This window comes from Nelusetta ayraudi, unplaced genomic scaffold (genome assembly GCF_046127955.1).
Source record: "Nelusetta ayraudi isolate G7.1 ecotype Tasmania unplaced genomic scaffold, CSIRO-AGI_Nayr_v1 ptg000016l, whole genome shotgun sequence".
Lineage (NCBI taxonomy): Eukaryota > Metazoa > Chordata > Actinopteri > Tetraodontiformes > Monacanthidae > Nelusetta > Nelusetta ayraudi.
Window position 1 is genome coordinate 2887507 of NW_027466066.1, and position 21653 is coordinate 2909159.

The 21653-nt window shown below is 48.5% G+C and overlaps 1 protein-coding gene across 1 annotated transcript in view; it reads left to right on the top strand.

Moving 5' to 3' along the window:
- cacna1ha (calcium channel, voltage-dependent, T type, alpha 1H subunit a) overlaps positions 1-21653 on the top strand; it is a 46300-nt gene that overhangs the window by 17820 nt on the left and 6827 nt on the right. The window contains exons 10-30 of the mRNA XM_076023577.1: positions 80-274; positions 2836-2987; positions 5283-5468; positions 5562-5679; positions 7608-7763; positions 9082-9169; positions 9243-9520; positions 10164-10532; positions 12555-12658; positions 12743-12866; positions 13397-13465; positions 13567-13751; positions 13846-13972; positions 15486-15611; positions 16096-16185; positions 16392-16584; positions 18631-18782; positions 19108-19217; positions 19336-19469; positions 19625-19695; positions 20923-21001. Coding sequence (XP_075879692.1) covers positions 80-274; positions 2836-2987; positions 5283-5468; positions 5562-5679; positions 7608-7763; positions 9082-9169; positions 9243-9520; positions 10164-10532; positions 12555-12658; positions 12743-12866; positions 13397-13465; positions 13567-13751; positions 13846-13972; positions 15486-15611; positions 16096-16185; positions 16392-16584; positions 18631-18782; positions 19108-19217; positions 19336-19469; positions 19625-19695; positions 20923-21001 — 3106 coding nt within the window. The remainder of the gene's footprint in view (positions 1-79; positions 275-2835; positions 2988-5282; positions 5469-5561; positions 5680-7607; positions 7764-9081; positions 9170-9242; positions 9521-10163; positions 10533-12554; positions 12659-12742; positions 12867-13396; positions 13466-13566; positions 13752-13845; positions 13973-15485; positions 15612-16095; positions 16186-16391; positions 16585-18630; positions 18783-19107; positions 19218-19335; positions 19470-19624; positions 19696-20922; positions 21002-21653) is intronic.

The following is a 21653-nucleotide window of genomic DNA, read 5'->3' on the forward strand; positions in this document are numbered from 1 at the left end:
ATGAATTATTATTATAATTTTTTTCCTGCACCTGAACTTTTATGTCTCACCGCCGCGTCGAACTCTCACGGATCCCCAGGTCGGGGATCTGAGAGGTGGACGAGGGCGCGGCCGGCGGCGCGGAGCCGCCCACTACGGCAACGGAGTGGTGCGCGCCTTTGTGGGCTTCAGGGAGAAGCTGAAGAGGATCGTGGAGAGCAAGTACTTCAACCGGGGCATCATGATCGCCATCCTGGTCAACACCCTCAGCATGGGCATCGAGTACCACGAGCAGGTGAGCAGCCGGGGGGAAGCTGGAGGGAGGATGGAGGCTCCCATGTTACACCTCTAACTCCGCTTCCACTTTTTGGCTTATCGTTCTGCCACTCTCACGCGATTAATTATACACTAATGATTTTAGTTTTATTCAGCTTTGGCTTCCTGTTAAAACTGACTCGTCGTTGTGCCTTCTGCCCCACGGCGAGCAGAAACAAAGGGACAAAAATATCGGCTGAAGTCAGCAGTGACTTATTTTTTTTGCTCCCAGTTGAAGAGCAAATAATTAAGACTCTGATTAACGACGTCGCCCTCAGCGTAGCCAGACGTACGATAATTGTCCGTCCGCCGAGCGGCACCTTTTTTTCAGCCGTTCTATTGGATTATTTAAAGGTGAAACCAAGCAATGTGTTGTTGTTGAATATTGATTGCAAATGGGCACGCACGATAATTTTCCTCGAAAATATGAAAAGTCTTAGGTTGTAAAACTTTAGCCACTCGTCACAGGGCAGTGACGAGTGGCCAATGCTACCACTGAGCAGCAACAGGAAGCCTCAAGCTAGCAAAACCAGCAGTCACTGATGTGATTGGTCCACTTGGAGGTGAGAAGTGTTTTTCCCTCCCTCCTGCTGTACCAAATCATTTTCACTGGGGCACTTTAACTCACGGATACGAGGGACGAACCCAAAGGATTTCGGAAAATCGTTCCACGTGACGGTTTAAGAATGTGGAGCTATTGTTTATTTGAATCGTGGAGAAAAAAATCATAAAAAGTAAAAAAAAAAAAATATCGGAAAGATGTGCAATAAATATCTTGTAAAAGTTACGTATAGAGCAAGGTAAAAAAAAAATGCAATTAATTTGCGATTAATCGCAATTAAAAATTTGAATCGACTGACAGCCCAAATTTTGCATGAGACGAACCCTGAAGAATTTTGGATATTTCCGTATTCTCTCTAAAGGATTATCAATGCCCCTTGTGACACAACCCAACTTCAATCACAACAGGCGGATTTCCGGACTTGAGCGTCTCGGTACAGGCTTTCTGAAAAGGAGAGCAGGAAAGAGATAGCGGGAGTTCACCGCCAGGTCAGAGGCTCGTCGTTATCGTTAGCCGACGCTGGCAAAAGCCGTTCCCGAATAAGGCGGTAACTTAAAGGAGCTATAAACGGTGAGGATGAAATCCGATGAGAGCAGCCGGCAGTCTAGTCGGGCGTCTTCGCGCGGGAGAAAAAAAAAAAAAAGCAGCCTTTGTTTGTGTAGAGAGCGGAAGTGAGGGGAAACTGAGGGCGCGTCGTGGGGACGATGCGAAGCGCAGGGGAGTGAAGGTGCTGCTGAGAGGCTCTTGGTGTTCCTCGCGTTCAAACTCAGACACAAACACGCGCGCAGAACACTAAGTCTCCCGTCTTCCCGTTAACATCAAACCCCGGGGACGTGCGTTCGGAGCACGTACGCGTTCTTCGGCAAAAGTTTTCTTGGCCCAGAGCTCGTGTCTGGGAGAGCGTGCGCACGCCGGCGCCGATTTTTAATCTCCCATTAGCGCAGCAAATTGGAGAGAAACCCTAAAAAAAAGATTCTCGGGTCGTGCCCATAAATCCATTCTGCCTTTTTCTCAGAGACAGAGACAGAGACAGAGAGAGAGAGCGAGAGAGAGAGAGAGATTTGGTCCTGGACTATGGAGACAGCATGGCCTTTTTGGGCAGATAACACACACACACACACACACACACACACACACACACACACACACACTCACACTCAGACATACACTCATGTAAGTGAGACCTCGCCAGACCTTGCGAGACTCAAGTTCAACTTCAGTGCAACGTCAAGTAACTTTTTAAGAATTTATTTGTCTTTGTTTTTTAAGTGCCGGTTCCAGTTCTGTCTGTGTTTGAAAGCTCGATGGCCGAGGGGATTAAAAAAAACAAAGAAAACAGCTTTGATGTCAAACCTTTCTCCTCAGACTAGAACATGCAAAACGACACTGTTTTAATCTGGAACATCTCATCTGGAAGAGGTCGTGTTGGACAGCAGTGCTGAGTTCGGACAGTGAGCGAAGAGCTGAAACGGGGACAAATGAAAAGCTTGAAAGAAGAAAACACACAGGAGGAGTAAAGAGAGGAGAGGAATGGCTTTGTAGTGTGGCGCCCTCTACCTCACGTCGGCATGCACGTGCGTTTTAATCGACAGACCTTTAATGTGTTTTCATCGACGCGTGTTTTTGCTCCAGAATAAATACCATCGCACCAGAACGTGTTTTGTGAGCACAAAAAAAAGACTTGGATTTCATGTAAACAAAAACCTGCCTGACCACTGGGAGGGAGAAGTGGCTGCGATGGCTCCCGCCGAGTCGCCGGGAGCTGCTGCAGGCGGAGGAGCGCGGAGGTGGAGCTCGGCCGGCTGACTGATCGGGCCTGACTGCAGCTCCAACTCGCACCCTGCTGCGGGCGCCGAGATGCAGGGGAGGCTTCAATCCCGTGCGTCCACATTAAACAGGATACCTCCCACCTTCCCTCCCGTCTCCATACCCCCCCCCCCCCCCCCCCCCCACTCCTACCCCTCCCCTTCTCCCACCAGCCCGAGGAGCTGACCGACGTGTTGGAGATCAGCAACATCGTTTTCACCAGCATGTTCGTCCTGGAGATGGGCTTCATGTTGCTGGCCTTCGGCTTGTTCGGATACATCCGGAACCCGTACAACATCTTCGACAGCGTCATCGTCATCATCAGGTAGCTCCGTCTTCCTCGTCCTCTCTCTCTTTTTTTCTTTTCGTTCTATTTCAATGTGAGATTTTTTTTTTTTTATGTCAGCCTTGTCAAGATCACATTGCTGCACAGACAGCTCTTTAGGGTTGCATGATTCTGGATAAAATGGTAACCCCCCCCCCTCCCCCCCCCCGCTATGATCATGAGTCTCGCACAATTCCTTTTCAAAATACATATTTATTGCACACTTCCAGACCACAGCTAGTCACAGCTTGTGACACCGCCCCGCTGCTTTACCAGTTGAGCTTAAATGGCAGTATTTTTGAAATACTTAGCCATAAATTGTGACGACTGCGCTTCAGTGTTTCATGTCCTCTTTCAAGCAGCAGGAGTAAAAAAAAAAAAAAAAGTAGCAAAAGCAAGAAAGTAGAGGCGCCTGTTTTCATGCAGCCGTTGTCCAGGTGGCAGAATTGCCATTAATACGATTAATCGTGCAGCCCTACAGCTGTTTCTCCTCACTAACTAAGTCACCACTAACCACATTAAGTCAACGAATAAACCTCCTGAAGTTCCTCTGTGGAAAGTGAGAGAATTTAAATGGGAGTTTACGCTATAAAACAACCAAAAGGAGGCAGCCGGTCACCGACGTCATGACGTCAAACATCACGAGGCTCCGACCTATATGAATATAAATATGCTGATTAACATATAAATGGAATATATTCCCTCAGCTGCCCTGCATTAAAAAAAAACAACACACAGCTCATTTGGAGAAGTGTCTCAATCACCAAGACCAGGACCACATTTGGAGTCTGCTGCGCACGCAAAACCCAGTCACTGTCATTATCTGCAATCACAAGAGGCTTCGGCAGCCGCCGCTTAATTACAGTGGTGGAAGAATCGCAGCAGGACGGAATCAGTCAGGAACCTGCATGCTGATTGAAGAGTGATGCAGACGCAGGCAGCAAAGTCGAGGTCGGCATAACCCTTGCGGGCCTTGGCGGGACCGTGGCTCCTCTCGGAAGTTGAGTCGTGTCGCAGAAGCTGGGAGACCGATAGGAGAGGCGGTCCGGTAGGTCTTAGGAAGTCTGGCAGGTGTCAGGAGTCGAGTTTGCAGCAGCAGCAGCAGCAGCGGTGGCAGCAGCAGCAGCATCCAATTTACGAAAAAGTAGGATTCAGGCGACTGGACGTCACGGAGGCAGTGTTTACCCGCTGCCACAACAAGTCGTCCATCCAGCCGGAGTCAGTCGGGGGGGCGGGGGGGGTTCTGCCGATTAGCGCAATTGATTTTTGTATTGGATGAGGAGAAGCACTCAAGTGTCACAGGAGCAGGGCGAACACCTTCATTACTCCAGACTTACTGTGACTGCAAACGGGAAAAGGCATTCCAGTCTTTTTTTTTTTTACTACGATAGATCATCACTGTGATTCCCAACTGGTGGGTTGCGGCCCAAAAAGTGGCCCGCGGGTCCCTTTATAGTGAGTTTCAGAGTCAAATGGCATATTAAGTGGGACTGATTCAATATGCTGTTCAGTATTGTGTGTGCTGCTTAAATGCACTTTTGGGTTTTAATCACACCACCTGCTGGCCGCTTTTGGTTTTTCATTGAACTCGTTTTTTTTGTTTTGGAATACTGGGATTGTCTCCTATCTCGGGTCCCAACTGCAGCGTCTTCTCCCCCCCGATGTGAGCTGTGGCTCGTTGTTAAAGTGGGGTGGTGGGCGCCACACAAGTCGAGAGCCACCACATCAGTGTGATCAAACTCATCCTGGTGTTTTAGTTCGGCTTTTTAAAGGCCCGGCGTGTGAGATTTACTGCCATCTAGGGGTCAGCGAGCGTACTGCAATCAAACAATTTTATGTCATCATTCAGTTTGGGGCCTCAGAACGTAAATGGCAGGCTGGTAGCGGCCCGCCCAGCAGACAGCAGGTGGCTGGACGTTAAGTTTCACGAGCTCCCTTCTATCTGAGGCCTCACTTTATCTCCCGTCTTTGTGGTACCAGCTGTGACGTCAGGGGGGGGGGGGTGGGGGGGGGGATAACGTCCCAAAATCCTTAGATCCACAGTTTGGGAAGTTTTTTTTCTTTTGAGTGATCTCACATCACTGAATAAATCCATTTGTATTTCCCATCACAAGCAGCAGTTTCCAGTGAATGTTGCATACTGGGTCTTTATCCTATCTTCTTCTTTGACAATTTATGCCAATAGATCCATGTCAACGTTGGGACCTGAACAGTTTTGTTCTGATTCTCTCTCTCTCTCTCTCTCTCTCTCTCTCTCTCTCTCTCTCTCTCTCTCTCTCTCTCTCTCTCTCACAGTGTTTGGGAGATCATCGGCCAGGCGGACGGCGGCCTCTCCGTCCTGCGAACGTTCCGCCTGCTGCGCGTCCTCAAGCTGGTCCGCTTCCTGCCCGCCCTGCGGCGCCAGCTGGTGGTGCTGATGAAGACCATGGACAACGTGGCCACGTTCTGCATGCTGCTCATGCTCTTCATCTTCACTTTCAGGTGCCTTCACTACTTTCACGTGCCACCACATTGTCTTTCAAGGCCCCTATCGGAGTGCCAAGTGTTGAACTCGGTCCTCCGTCTCCTCCGCAGCATCCTGGGAATGCATCTGTTCGGCTGCAAGTTCAGCCTGCGGACGGAGAGCGGAGACACCATCCCCGACCGCAAGAACTTTGACTCGCTGCTCTGGGCCATCGTCACAGTATTTCAGGTACTTCTCCCTCTCTCGTGTTACACTTGAACTGTCTTCCTCAAGTATAAAGTGAGTATTCTTCAGAGGTGGCACATTCTGTACTTGAGTAAAAGTATCGATACTTGTTTTAAAAAAAAAAAAAATACTCTGGTAAAAGTTAATGTACTGAGTCGACTCCATTATTCAAGTAAACGAAAGAAAGTACAGGTTCTGTAAAAAGTCAAAATGTTTTGTCTTTTGTAATAAGTAAATAACTTTTTTCCAGTGTAAGAAATAGAAAGTACAAATATTTGAGGACAAATATAGGGAGTAAGAGTAAAAAGTTGTCAGAAAAAGTAAAGTACAGGTACATGAAAAAAAAAAATATTTATGTAAAGTAACAGAGTATTTATACTTTGTTACTTCCCACTTCCGGTATTCTTAAAACTGCGGACTGTTCTTTTTTTATATTTAGTTTTTTATATTTATTAGTTTAAGGTTTGTACTACCCTGCGGGGGGGAAACCCCAAAATTCCATTAATTCTTTCCTCGGTGGGAACGCTAAAGGGATTTATTCAGTCATTATTAACGTTCTAACATTTTTATGAGTCGCTGAATGTCTGCAGGTCAACGTCTTTGTGGGGGAACACAAGCAACGGCGCAGTCAGACTTTTTAGCTCATAAATCTCGGATGCCGTTAGCTTGTCAGTCATGCATGCGTCATCCCGGTGGGGGGGGGGGAGAAGAAGACTTTGCTCTGCAGCGAGGCTGATGCATCACTGGCCTCATTTTTCCTCGACAGGAAATGCGACGGGTAAAAAACGAGAAGGAAAAAACAAAAACTCCGCTCGTCTGTTTCGCGGTCCGTGCCGCGTAAAAACGCTTGTTACGTTTTTCAAGCTGACTAAACTCAGAAAAAAAAACAAAAAAAAAAACAACGACCCAAACTCCGAGCTCCGAGTGGGCTTACGTGTGAAGTTGTGCGGCGAGGTTGGAAAATAAAAGATGCTTATGCTCACCCTCTTTTCCACTATGATTGTCTATTTTCGGCCCCCTTGTGTGGAGATTTTGTTCGGTTGGCCTTTTTTTCTGAGTCAGCACAAAAAGGTAGAACATCGCTGCCAGTGCGCTCACTTTGTGTGTGAGTGTAGGAGGGACATGCTGAAAAGGCATTTTTTTTTTTTTTTTTTTTTTACCCAAACTGTCATGTAAGGACGTAGCACACACACAGAGACACTGGCTAGCTTAACTCAAGTCTCTGGGGGAGCAGGTGCAGCAAAACTCAAATCATTGTGGCGCGCGTGCACGTTTGTGTGTGTGTGTGTGTGTGTGTGTGTGTGTGTGTGTGTGTGTGTGTGTGCACGCCACATGCACCCAGGCGTGCCGGAGCCGAGCGCCGTCCTGCCGCGGCGCTCGGCTCGGCGAGTGGGCGGAGATGAGATGAGGCGTGCACTGGCGCTGCATCGCGAGCGCCGTCCCACTCGCTAAACGCTTTCATCGCTCGCATCGATTCCGGCGCGGCCGGGCAGACGCACAAACACACACACACACACACACACACACACATACACACACTCACACGCACGCCCACTCGCCCGGTCCGCCTGTTGACTCGTAGTAATCTCCTGCTCGCAGAGTTGAAAGACTGTGGCAGGGCGGCGGTGGAGAAGCAGCTCGCTGGCAGGAGTTTAGCTAACCGCCAGAGCGACGTAGGCAGCGCACGCTAATAACAGGAAACTCTGCTTCCATTTCCTGCTTCCTGTTCCTCTGCCTTCCCTACTCACCTGCCTCCCCTCTCATCGTCCCGGAATGTCACTTGTTTCCCAGTCTTGTTTAAATTATGCAACTGGGCGCCAACGATCTCTTCAGCTTGTTTATTTTTGACTCTGTCTGTCTCGCCGCCCTCTTCTCTTCTCTTCTCTTCTCTTCTCTTCTCTACTCTCTCTCGTCCCCGCCGCTCCCGCCAGATTCTGACGCAGGAGGACTGGAACGTGGTGCTGTACAACGGCATGGCCTCCACCTCCCCCTGGGCGGCGCTCTACTTCGTTGCCCTCATGACGTTCGGCAACTACGTGCTCTTCAATTTGCTGGTGGCCATCTTGGTGGAGGGCTTCCAGGCCGAGGTGAGAGCGGTCGCTTTGCTGATAAAAATAAAATAAACCTCTTGAAGTCAATACAAACTTCCACACTGGCAAATTTCCGTGGAGCGAAAAAGCGGAGAAAAATGAGCATTTTTGCGTTGTTCGCATCGCTTCAGCGATAAGGACCTTAAGTCTTGTCCTATTGTTTGATTCATTTTTCTTATGGCAAGAGTTTCTATCTAAGTTAAGACAGATGTGTTTCAGATGAATTTGCAACAAAATTTGGAGTTTGCAGAATTTTGTACCTCTGCTATGTCCCTGTTGGCGCTCAGGCGGTATTTCACCGTCAAGACCCTGGTGGGAGCCCCAAAATCCACAAGAGAGGGAGAGTGAGGTTACATGGAGTAGAGATACAGTCGGGGGAGAAATTCAAGTACTCAGGATCCAAACAGTCAGTGAGGAAAAGAGATTAAAAATGTGTGACTTCTCTTTGTGGGCGACCACGATCAGATGTTTTTGATGTTCTGGAGATAAAACCAGAGAGGCCAGACTGAGATGTTCTGGATGCGTCCAGAGGAGGGACAGTGAATATCTGGGCTGAGGTTGAAAGTGGCCGGCAGGTGGCCCTGAGGAGGAGATTCCTCGCTGGAGTGAAGGAGGACGTAATGTTCTACACTGTAATTGAGCTTAGTTACATCAAAGAGATTTCTATTTTTTTATGCTTCTGAAAAAAATGAGTGCAGTCTGCATCTCCTTCTAGACATTTTGTTCACCAGCGGACGCACAGGCTTGTGTTGAAATACATAAGTGACGCCCGAAATGCAGAACCTTAAATCTCCAGTTGCCCATCAGGGCTTCTGTGTCTCCGGCTGAGCGCGTCTTTGACCAGCCTCTCTCTCCACGTGGTCCCTCCAAGTTGTTTGAGATTACTCATCTCAAACAGGTATCTTCGCAACCCTTCTCGTGGCACTCAGACCTCAGGGGGAGAGTCGGGGCCGATCGCTGCACCCGTGTCGGGGGGGGAGCAGCGCGGGGACGGGCGCCTTGATTTTCGAAAAACCAGCGTGGTCTCATCCACAGCCGTGTAATTGCTGCAGCGGGGGTCTTCGCCGGCTTCTAATTAATTCCACCGAGGGTCGCGGGGTTCCGAGTCCCAATAATCAAACTGTCACATTATGCAAAAGCACCGGGAGGACTCCTTCCCCCCGCCGTGACACCGTTTCAAACCGTTTCAAATTTTCCTCATCCGCCGCCGCAATATCAACCTCAGCAGTGCGGCGAGATCTCATCTCGCGGCAATGCCCCCGTGGCTCCGGCCTGAACTGGGACCTCGGTCTTACTGTCCCGCGTGTGTCGCCAGGGCGACGCCAACCGATCGGAGTCGGACGACGAGAAGAAATCCGACAACTTCGAGGAGGACGAGAAGGTGGAGCAGCTCCGGGACACCGGTAAGTTGACCCGCGGGATCGTGTTGCACGAGGACGGACAAACAAACTCAGCTGACCTCTCCGCCCTTCTCAGAGCTGAAAATGTACTCCCTGATGATGACCGCCAACGGCCACGTGGACCCCCGGGGCACAATGGCCCCGCCTATAATAATGCGAACGGCCGCCACACCCATGCCCACACCAAAGAGCTCCCTGGGGCCGGAGTCCATCCTGGGAGACGAGCTCATGTGCAGGGACGGCGCTCCCGGCGAGGCCGGCCTGGACTCCTCGGAGGCGGGAAGGGGTCGCGCGGAGTCTCGCCGCGGAAGCTCCACCTCCATGGAACCTCTAGCGTACGACCAGCGCTCTCTGGTGAGCTACGTCGGACTTGCCAGTCCAGAACATTCACGAAACTGTCAGAAGTGTTGTGAATTTGTGATCTCCCGGTGTCAAATGTTGGGATACGTTTCAAAACTGTTTTGCAGAGAAGCTCCAAAATGATGATCCAGCGAGAGATCAGAAACTAAAAATATAGATATTGGGTTCTTTAATTTCAATATTGTGGTTTTTTTTTGGAGTGTTCCCAACCTACTCCTGTGAAGGAGAGAAGGAGAAGGTTGGGAAAGAAAACCAGGTAAACAACAAAATATAAAAATTGCTCCAGAGGTTTTGGCTTGGTTCTCAACGGGGCCTCGTCCGCGATCAAGTCTGACAAATGTGAATTTGCCAGCGACTCTTTAATGGCTTTCGTGTCGACGGGGAGGAGGCAAAATCGTTTGTCATGCGTGTTTAATAAAGGTGAGCAAGCAGGCGGTAAATTCGATCAAGTGCAGCTTTTAATCACGGCAATAAATTAAAAAAAAAAAAAAAGATCTCGAGGAGAAACTCACCGTTTACAGTGAGACAAATTGGGCTGTGGGCGCCAGTTTTAACGTCAAAACTCTCGACTCTGCAAAAAAATCCAAACTGTGGTTCACCCCGCGACCCTCAACATCTTCGCCCTCTGCCGCTCCAGAGCCTCTCGAGTCCCGGCCGCCGCTCCCCGCTTCCCCCTCGCTCGTGGGGGAGCCGGCGCTCCAGCTGGAACAGCCTGGGGAGGGCGCCGAGCCTCAAGCGGCGGGACACCAGCGGCGAGAGGGAGAGCCTCTTGTCGGGGGAGGGGCGGGAGGAGGAGGATGACGAAGAGGACAACGAGGACAAGGCGGAGGCGGTGGACAACAACCTGCTGCGGCCGGAGCCCCTGGAGCTGCTGCAGGCCTCCACCCTCTGCCCCTCCCTGGTGGTGGAGTACGGCGACTGCAACGGCAGGACGCTGACCTATGACCCCACCCTCAACTCGGAGCCCAAGGAAGACTCGTTACCCGAGGACGACTTGGATGATGATGTGAGTATCCATTTTTTGTTTTGTTTTTTCCCTTGGCCTAGCGCTCCGGTTGCAAGGTTATCATAGTCCAGTGCAAACCCCATCGGCGAGGAACCCAGGGGCAAAACCTTGAGAGGTGAATTGAGGAACCTTCTATCAGATCTAGGCTTTTGCAATATTTTTCTTTCACAACAGTTTGGCTTGGTAGCTGCAATATTACAACTAGCCAACTGGACTTTGTTCTCGTTTACCTCAAGACATTTCATCCAAAAAGGCTCCTTTTTTAAGGAGAACCTGGTGTTGAAATCTGGTTCGTTCCAACACCTTGCAGTTGGTCCTGAGGGTCGTCCCTGTCAACAAAAGCAGTATTGTCTTGTCAGGATCGCACAACCCTCAGGACCCCGAAAACCCTTTTTTTGGAAACTTTCTGGTAACGTATGCATGCTAACTGTTTAGCATTGGCCGTTCTGTATTTCCTTCTTCTGGTGCCTTTTAGAAGAAGTTGCCTCTTGGTTTTACCCCAAGTGAGAGGGAGCTCATTGGTGTGGGATCAAATACAGTTTTAGTACCAATCGAAAACACTCTGGCGTTCTTTGGCCGAGCGTCGGTCGAGCATTAGCAAGGCGTGTGGTCACTTCCTGTTTTCTTCATTGGCTTTTACCGGCAGCTGGCAGGAGTTCCTTCCTAAATTTCATCACGAGTGAGAGGGAGCCGACGGCTTGCGGGATCAAATCGAGTCTCGGAATCGATAGAAAATACTTGGCCATTATGTACGAGGGGGATTTCCAAGAGTCTAAAGACTGAAGTTGGAATCTCAACAATCCAAAAAGCCGTCGTTACCCTCCGCGTGTCTTGATTCTGTCTTTGTTCCTGCCGCACCGTGTAAAGGGAGACTAATTGGCCCTCTGTAATGGATTGATTGTGACTTTGCCCGCCCTGCGTGTCTGGAGAGTGAACTCCTTTGTGCTTTTGGGGGTCACCTCTATTGTGGCCTTCTGATTGGTTCTATTGGCACCAAATTGAGTTTACAAAGCCATGAAATCCACCCCCCCCCCAAAAAAAAAACCAAAAAACAAAACTGAAGGCTCCTCCTGGAATACCAAGACTTAAAAGCGCGCCTGTGCAATATCACGCACCGGTGTGTGCATTAGAACCGCCAGCTGTGAAGCGTCCGTGGTTGTGTGCACCGTGTGCGCGTGGTTCTGCTCGGTTAAGTCATGGATAATGAACTTCAAATATGGTCACATCTAAGTAGCAGGGTTTTTTTTTTGCCAGTTTTGCTCACGCTGCACACAAGCAACACACACTCGCACACCTACAGCAGCACTGCACAACAACGCGTGTGCCAGATAAGCGTCTCGAGAGCCGGACTTTGAGCTGTTTTTAATTAGAATCCCACAAGCAGAGGAGTTGCACACCTCAGCTCTCTGATTGTTGTTTTTTATTAGAAACATAAACGAGTTTGTAAATTTTCTGCCAGCTAAGTTTTTGGGTCCCTCTGCTTTCATCCTCGCTGGATTAAGTTAAACACTATACGCAGTTGCGTTAAAGTGCCGCGTCACACCAGTTTGCGGTTTTATGACCCTGGAGGCTTTTGTACTACCTCTCTGAAAAATACAGCATATTTAGCCCTCTGTTTGCAGTCTCCTGAAAAAAAGAAACTCTGTTCGTACCCTGGTGAAAGGAAGCTGAAGTACTTGCGAGTCGGTCCCAGAGGGAAGAACAACCACCACAGCGATCAAGTGTCAGCGTCGGCCCTTTGTGACATCACAAGGAGCCTCTAGAATTGAGAGTTTTGCACAGGCTTTGCGGTGTGAAGCAAGCAAAAGCAGCAATGGATGCATTTTTTTCATTGTTCTTATTTACAGCCTACAGACACAGATTGTTATCGGAAAATCCTGAAGTCATTGTCTTTTAATGCTTGTTGCTGACATTTGGTGCCTGCTCTCGCTCGTGTGTCACCACACACTAGTTGAAGAGGCAGTTTAGCTGCGCTAACATATACATATTAGGATGTCGTATCCTGATCTTTACCTTCCTCAGAGTTCTCTGTGCTGCTGGATCAAAAAGGAGCTCCAAAACCTGAAGCCCCGCTGGTGCAAAGAACATGAAGACTGGACCATGTACTTGTTCTCTCCAGAGAGCCAGTAAGACACACACACACACACACACACAGGCAGTTTTTGTATGTACTTTCTCGGTGTGTTTATGCTGCTTTTGTGTGCGCTCAGACTGCGTAACTGGTGCCAACGTCTCATCTCGCACAAATTGTTTGACCACGTGGTCCTGGTCTTCATCTTCCTCAACTGCATCACCATCGCCTTGGAGAGACCCGGCATACAGCCCCACAGCAACGTAAGGGACGGCGCACGTGCGCGGGCGCGCACACACACACACACACACACACACACACACACCCTGATTGCCTCTCTTCATTCTCTCATGCAATCTAAGCCCCAGAGCCGCCCAAGCTGTTCAGAGATCTGAACAGCTGAATCTCTCAATAGGAAGTCAGCTGCTGAAGCTCACTCGAAACAACTGGCCCCTAAAAACAATCACAAGAAACTTGGTATAGCCGGCTTTTCTTTTTTGGTAACTTGGTAACTCATCACCTCAAGCCGTTTTCTGAATTTCAAGATTCGAAAAAAGGTGCAATGTTATTTCAGTGACGATCGTTTTTACACGCTTTTCTAGCTGCAGAACGTTTGCCTCCACCTTGAATGACACAAAGCCCTTTCAGACTCATGTATTAAGTGCACTGGCTTCACCCAGCTAATTTCCTAAAGCGGCGGCAGCTTTATTTAAAGTCAGAATGGACCGTTTTTGGTCTTCTGATTCTTTTACGTTTTGGATGATCAGCCTCATTATTCTTGATCCTCCCACAGGAGCGAGTCTTTCTGAGCGTGTCCAACTACGTTTTCACTGTGATCTTCATGCTAGAAATGGCCATCAAGGTAAAAAAAAAAAATAAGAGAAAAGTCTTTCATGGCCGTCGTCCGATCTTCCTCTTGAATTTTTACGCTTTGACGGTGCGACCGAACATTTCCTCCCGTAGGTCGTAGCCCTGGGTTTCTGCTTCGGCAATCAGACCTACCTCCAGTCCAGCTGGAACGTCCTGGACGGGCTGCTGGTGTTGGTGTCGCTGGTGGACATCCTCTTCTCGCTGGCCTACAGCGGCGGGAACCGGATCCTGGGCATCCTCAGAGTCCTGCGCCTTCTGCGCACGCTGCGCCCGCTCAGGTACGGAAGTCTGCGGCGCCGCGCGGCGTCTCCGACGCTCCGGGTGGAGGAGTGTAGAAGCAGCCGCCGTCATGCATTTTGAATGCGCCCGCAGGGTGATAAGCCGAGCGCCGGGGCTGAAGCTGGTCGTGGAGACGCTCATCACCTCCCTGCGGCCCATCGGCAACATCGTCCTCATCTGCTGCGCGTTCTTCATCATCTTCGGCATCCTGGGAGTCCAGGTGGGCGACACTCACCCACACTTTGCCTAACGAGTCGATGTTGATAGGACATGACGCGCAAAGCCGGGAGATTTCTTAGGTTTCTTAGGTCGGTATCACATTTGATAAAAAAAAAGGCCATTAGAAGTATGTGGAAAGGCCTGTGAAGTAATGCTTCTGAGACATGTATTTATCAACATGAGTAGAATGGAGTAAAGTCTCAGTAGTAGAAGTGTTATAGAATAAGCATTGTCTGTATTGAGAAAATGCATATTGACTAAGTTATTTATATCAGAGTTTGATTTTATGAAAAAGAGTGAATCAAATCTGACACTGCAGGCAAACAGGGTAGGTTTTTTTTTTTTTTTACAGAATGGTCACATTTTGTAACATATGATCCACGTTATGCCGACTACAATACAAACACACACTTTTTGCTGCAAATCCCATTAATTATATGTTCATGCCAAACTACTTTTTTGTGTCTAAAAGATTGAGATTTTTGTCTGTGAAAACTTGGCAAAAACATCAATGTTCAAATGCGGTACAAAAATATGAACAAAATGACGTGAAAAAAGAAAGGAGTGTATTTTATTTATAAGAGTTAATGATCATCACAATTGCAAAAGAAATAACTACATATAATTTTGTGGCTATTTTTTTCGATGGTTAAATGAGGACCAAAGTCAGTCTTTTAATGTCGTTTGAGCTACAATGCTAGAATGCTAAATGCTAGTTTTGCCCAGTAGCCACGATGAGCCCTGCGTTTATCCAAACTCTTTCCAAATCCTGACCAGAGTTCAGTGAGAGCACTTCTTCACTTGTCAAATGTATTCATTTGCCCTGCTTTCAATGTAAATACGCCGCCCTGTTACTTCGACTGCAGCGTACAAGCTAATCGCATTAGCGAAGCCTTGCAATTCCTCTCGTTGATTGGATAAAACTACAAGGACACTGATTTGTGACTCCGTTTTAATAAGGATTGAGAATGGTGGCTGTGGCTCAGCAAGATGGACGCTGTTGCCCCTGGAACCCCGGTGATCCGGCGACGTTCTGAAGCTAAATGCCCCCCCCCCCCCGCACCCCCCCGAGCAGGTCATTCTTTCTAAACATCAGTAGGATCCAAACGGAGTCGTCCCTCGCAGGCTTTTCATTATTCTGCTTTGCCATCTCCCCGTTCCCGAGGACAGAGCGCAGAGCCTTTAACCCTGCGCCTCTTAAATGTCAGTTTTGCCGTGCAGCTGCGCGCGGCTTTACCGCCGGAGGGGAGGGGCAGGAAGTTTTTTGAATGTCAAACGAGCGATGAGCGCTGAGAGTGTGAATTTTGAGAAATTACCAAAGGTTAAGTGTAAAAAAAACGGGGGGGTATAATGACAAACAGGCAGGCTTTTTAGCTGAGTGCTGGGGGCAGAGCACGACAGCAACGGCGCCTGTAAAGCCTGTTTTTCCTATTGTGACATTAACAGGAGGCTGTTCAAACAGCCGGCGGCGGCGGCGGCGCTAATGACCCTGCCTTTCTCTGTCCAACCTGCAGCTGTTCAAGGGGAAGTTTTTCCACTGTGAAGGCGTGGACACCAGAAACATCACCAACAAGTCCGACTGTCAGCAGGCCAACTACCGCTGGATCCGACGGAAGTACAACTTCGACAACCTGATTCAGGCAAGAGGGGAAAAAAAGAAATAGCTGTTTGAGCACCTTTTTGGAGAGTTCTTCAACAGTCAGAAAGTGCACAGTGCAGCTCAATAATAATGATAATAATACGATTATTATTATTATCATCATCATCATCATCATCATCATTATTATTATTATTATTAGTGCCATATTATTAAATATGTGGTATGCACCGGCCTGGCTTTTGATTTGACGTTAAAGCCCGGGTGTGTATGATTTGGTGCCATCTGGTGGTGATGCAAAAAAAAAAACACATTGCAACCAGTGCTAATGCTCATCCTTGTTTTCTCCGTGGCTGGTGTTGCACAATTGGGCCTTCAAATGCACATTTACTCTTATGGAGAATCTCATCAGGGCAAGTTTAATGATGTCTTAGTGTGAATTCAAGGTAGCATATGCAATGATAAACAATCCAGGTGGTTTTATTTTTTACCCCCCGCCCCCTAACGTCTGCTGTTTCCCCATCCAGGCTCTGATGTCTCTGTTTGTGCTGTCCTGTAAGGACGGCTGGGTCAATATTATGTATGACGGTCTGGATGCAGTGGCCGTGGACCAACAGGTAATGGTGCAAGAGGCTGGTAAATCACTGTTGTTTCATTTTGGGCCCCGTCTTCTCTGTTAAAGTCCTCGTTCCGACTCAAAAGTAGAACATTGTTGGCAGTTTTATTCCAAAATCTTGTCCTGTTCCAGCTCCGCCTCGACGGGAACCTCGCCCTCCGTGACGCCGTCCACAGATCTTGTCGCTCTGTCTCTGTCTCTTCGCAGCCCGTGAGGAACCACAACCCCTGGATGCTGCTCTACTTCATCTCCTTCCTGCTCATCGTCAGCTTCTTCGTCCTCAACATGTTCGTCGGCGTCGTCGTGGAGAACTTCCACAAGTGCCGGCAGGACCAGGAGGAGGAGGAGGCCCGCCTGCGTGAGGAGAAGAGGCTCAAAATGATCGAGAAAAAGCGCAGGAGTAAGGAGAATGGAGGGGCCGGTCGGTAGACTATTTTTCTGAGCACTGCCTGCTTTCAGAGCCTGAGAGAAAGACAAAGGGAATGACAGACAGTAGTGGGGGAGGGAGGGGGGGGGGGGGGTCTGGGAAATTATATTTAGACTGGAACGTTAAAAAAACAAACCCAGAAGAACAGACTGGCTAGCTCATGCTAACAGTAATTTGTCGCTGCCAGAAGGCGTCGGCTATGCCAGTCTGGGTGCATGGAACTGCATGACTGCAGCCCCTCCACCAAACCCTCCCATCACTCTGCATGAAAGCCAAAACAGACCCAACTAAGCAGCTTTCAGCCTGATAGAATCCAACTGGGAGACCAAAGTAATGCTGCCACTAATGCCGTAATACCTTTCTGAAAACATCCAACAGCATTTCTAGAACAGCATTCCTACTAATGTACAGCATTAACAATCACAATAGCAGTAACTTCCAAAGCTAAAGAGCGTCTTCCTGCATGAATGAGTTTGAAGCCCTCCTCTTCCTCCTCTCGGGGAAATTTTGCCTGCAAAATCAATTTTGTGATATGCTACCAAAGCCCTGTTTCCTGCCCTGACCCTCCCCGCCCTCCCCCACCTGCCCCGCCCCCTGAGTGCATGAAGCATTTTGGCGACGTGAGAGGAAGCGGTTTTCCACACTAAAACAAGCTTTGAACGGCAGACTCAGAAACATAGCAGGCGTTCTGGCTGCTGTAGTGCGTTAAAAGAAACTTCAGCGTTTGGTTGGTAAAAAAAAAAGATAAAATAAGTAATATTACGCATGCTGGGGTCAGACATGAGAGACAAAAGTTTGAGAATGTTCTCGGAAAAACAGTTGACTTCTTCTTGGTGACGCGCGATGTGCGAAAGCACATAAAAAGGCAATGTTTATTTAGAGAGAAATGAAAAGCCAAAGTCAAACCAACCCTTTTAAAATAAAAAATCCAACCGGAGTTGCTCTCTTTATTATTTAAACAACACTACTTTGCAAAGACTTTGATCCAGACCAAACCAATCAATCGATCTTGCGTCAGCCTCCACATTTGCAATTTATTTAAACCTCGCGCAGCTGTCGTATTGCTCACATTTTAGCTCATCTGTATCTAGTTGTGATGGATTAAGAAGGGGAGTAATGCTAGCTAGCCTAGCTTCCCTGGAAAAAAAAACAACAAAAAAACAAAACAAACAGGAAGCCAATGCAAAGCTAACCGTAGGTTGTCACCTCGTAAGTCTATTGCACGCTAAAGCCCAGAGCCAAAAGAAAAGGAAAGCCCAGAGCCAAAAGAAAAGGAAAGGTGACAATTTCATCAGACGTAACATCCGCGGTGTGCAGGGGAAAAAAAAGGTAAACACGCTGCTGGTAAATGTTAGCATCGCAATACAACTTTAAAACCACTGAAATGTAGCCAACCCGTGACTCTCATGTCGGATCTGAATTGAACCTCTCACGTAGGCAGTGGTGTGCACAGACTGAATGCAGAGCAGGGGGCCGCTGCCATAGTGAGTCGGATGAGCCAAGTAGATGGAGGTTGTACACACGGAGTATTTGGGGGGAAAAAAAAAAATATGTTTTTTTTTTTTATCATGATATTTCATCCACAATGGAATCGCCTTTTTGGGAGCCCAAATATCGAAATTTTTGTACACCGCAAGATTTCTTTTATGCACAAGCACCATGTCAATTTCTCTGTTTTTGGTGCGTTCCTGTGGTTACAGCGCCACTTATAGGCCTGGCAGATGTACTGCAGCATTTTCAGTAGTTTCGCGCGGACGAACACACTGAAAACTAATAATCTTAATTTCATTTTTTTCTCCGTGTGGACAAAGCCTTAAATTGCATTGAATTGTTGTTGCTGTATGTTGGCAGATCAGAGAAACGTTTATTGGGTTTGAGTAAATATAATAATATAAATATATATTGGCACTATTTCCCGTCCTTGGTCCCTTGCACTGTCTGAGCAAACCACTGCCCACCGCTGCTTCCCCTCAGTCCGTCTGTTTTAACGTGCGCATCTCGCGTGTCTGTGCACCCCAGAGGCCAAGCAGAGACCCTACTACGCCGACTACTCCCCGCTGCGTCTGACCATCCACACGCTGTGCACGAGCCACTACCTGGACCTCTTCATCACCTTCATCATCTGCATCAACGTCTTCACCATGAGCATCGAGCACTACAATCAGCCACAGGTAAAAGCTCCGGCTCGCTGCGTTAGCGTCGGGAGGGACACCCGTTTTGAATATTTCCGCCCGACGACTCCGCTGCTGTTTTCAGCTTTGTTCTTCTCATTTAGCAGTTTTTCTATCCCTATACCAACTTCATCACCTGACATTGTCCTGAAAATATGTCCTATTATGTTCTTTTCTAATCAGCGAAGGTTTGGTGCCTGCACCGGTTTGTTTTGGTTTACTCACAGCACACACTTAAAGACTCTAAGAAATTAAAACAAATTGAAGGGAGTCAACTTTTTTTCCTCCCAGTGATCTCAGTTTTTTTGCCCCTCTTTGTTCTTAGTATTTAGAAGAGGTCCTGAAGTACTGCAACTACGTGTTTACCTGCATCTTCGTCGTGGAGGCCCTGCTCAAGCTCATGGCTTTTGGCATCCAGAGGTTCTTCAAGGACAGGTGAGATCCTGCGGCATGCCGTGCCGTGCTTGAAGAGAAGCTCTGCCCCAGCAGAATCTTTTTTTTTGGTCAGTGAGCCAGAGTCAGGATTCAAAGCCTTTTTAATTGACGTGCCCAGGTGGAATCAGCTTGACATCGCGATCGTGGCTCTGTCCATCATGGGAATCACTCTGGAGGAGCTGAAGCTGAGTTCAGCGCTGCCTATAAATCCCACCATCATCAGAATCATGAGAGTCCTCAGAATAGCACGAGGTGCGCACAAACTCACACACAACCCAGTCTACCTTTATTTCTCCTCAAACAACCTCACAATGCGGTCTAATAAATACATTTTCCCACATTTATCTTGATTTAAATTGAAGTATTTTGTTTCCAACAAAAACTACTGCTCTGCCCCCCCCCCTTAGTTCTGAAGCTCCTGAAGATGGCCACCGGGATGAGATCCCTGCTGGATACAGTCATGCAGGCACTGCCGCAGGTATGGAAAAAAGAAAAAAAAAAGCTGAAAAAATACACAAGTTGTGTGTAAAATTGTGTACGAGCCACTTGTGCATGAAGTGGGCGAAGTACGTTCACACTGGCAGGTTTTTGAGAATCAAGTGTTGAGGCCTAATTTTTGCGCTTGCCAACGGTCCAGGGATGTGAACAACAGTGAAGAACAATCTTACACACTGAGAGAGCGCCATGGCGACCAGGCAAAATGCATTTATGTGCCAGCTAATGCTAGCATCCGCCAGCTGGCTAGCTTAGTTGGAGACACAGTGGCGCTACGCACCGTCAGACCGGTGACGTAGCGCAAAAGCCGCCGTGCACATGCTAGCTAACGTTAGCACCTACGCAGACGACGAGCCAACGCACCTTCAGCCATAGTGGCACAATTTAACCAGGTATTAATGTTGTAGGGTGCATTTGTATAATAACAAGCTAACTAGCTACCTCACCCAACCTGTTCTGTTTTCACTTTGGGTTAAGTTCAGAATGTCGTGTGTAATTAAGTAAAACTACTAGCCAAGCTAAAATTAAGTCAACGTCAATATGCGTATTGTACAATAGGAGTTTTTTTTTGTTTTGTTTTGTTTTGTTTTATTGATGAACTGTTGTTGTCGGGACGCTGGGTAATTAGAAGCGCTTCAGTCAGACGACACTGAAAGATTTATGCCACTTGACTTAAATATGCTATGAATATTTAACTCAAGTCACATCCCGCCACTGTGTCGCTGTCAGCTTCCTACCTCTTCCAAGTCTGCTCTGGAGCAGAGTGGATTTCAAAACTGGATTTGCCGCAACAAAAACAAAAACAAAAAAACAGGTCACCGAACTTTCATTCAGTTGATCAAACCACACTTTTGTTCCAGTTGTGTTTGGGGGAGACTTGAAGCAGCCGCGGCTTTTCAGCGCTAAAGCGACAATTGTCTGGCTGAATGGCTGAAAGGTTCCTTTAACGTGATGATGTCATAGATTATTGCATCGCTCATCTCATTACGACGGCGGGCGCGGCGAGGCTTGTTGTGTCGCCCAGCATCCGTTGTGAGTCTGTAGGGGGAGTTGAGAGGGAGTTTCCCTTTGACTCCGCACTTCAAGGAAAACTACCGCTGCCGCTCTCTGTTGCCCTCGCCCTGACAGACAGCGAACGATGGACGCCGACCGCGTCTCTTGTCCGCGCAGCGACGCTGCTGTTGCTAAACGTGCCGCTTGTCACTTCCAGGTGGGAAATCTCGGCCTCCTCTTCATGCTCCTCTTCTTCATCTACGCCGCGCTGGGCGTGGAGCTCTTCGGCAAACTGGGTCAGTCACACTACCGGGAGCGCGCACGTGCACGCGCGCACACACACACACACACACACACACACACACACACACACACACCGGCTCTCCGTCTAATTCCATCTCCATCTCGGCCCCCGTCTCCTCATCACTCCGTCCCCTCTCTCATCACCATCGGAGGTCTGCTTCCATCAAGGCGAGCCGCCCGCATTTGCATGATCACATTATTTACATACCGCTTCCTTTGTGCGCCTCGTTTTTTCTCCCAGGGTGCATCGGTGTGGATGGGGGAGGATTAGCGAAAAATAAAAAGAAAGGAGGACATAATGAAAACGACTTAACGATGAAGACAGAGTGTTTCTCTCCCCCACCATCTCTTTTCAAAAGGATCTCCGCTCGCACGCATTCACATTCTGTAAACGTTACCGCTGCTCAGACTCTCGTCTTCCTCCGGCCGCCCGCCCGCCGACGGCTCCCCCGCATCCCCTGACTTTAAACGCAAGCGATTCAGAGGCAGATGACTTTTTCATCGCGTCCGCCGCTGCATTTATGAGCCTCATATTGCAGGCAACTGTTTTCGTCTTGCACTTTTCAGAGCTGATGGAGGTTCGGGCGAGGCGCGGGGGGGGGGGGGGCGGTGTTGGTGCGGGGGGGTAAATGGCAGCAAAGTGAT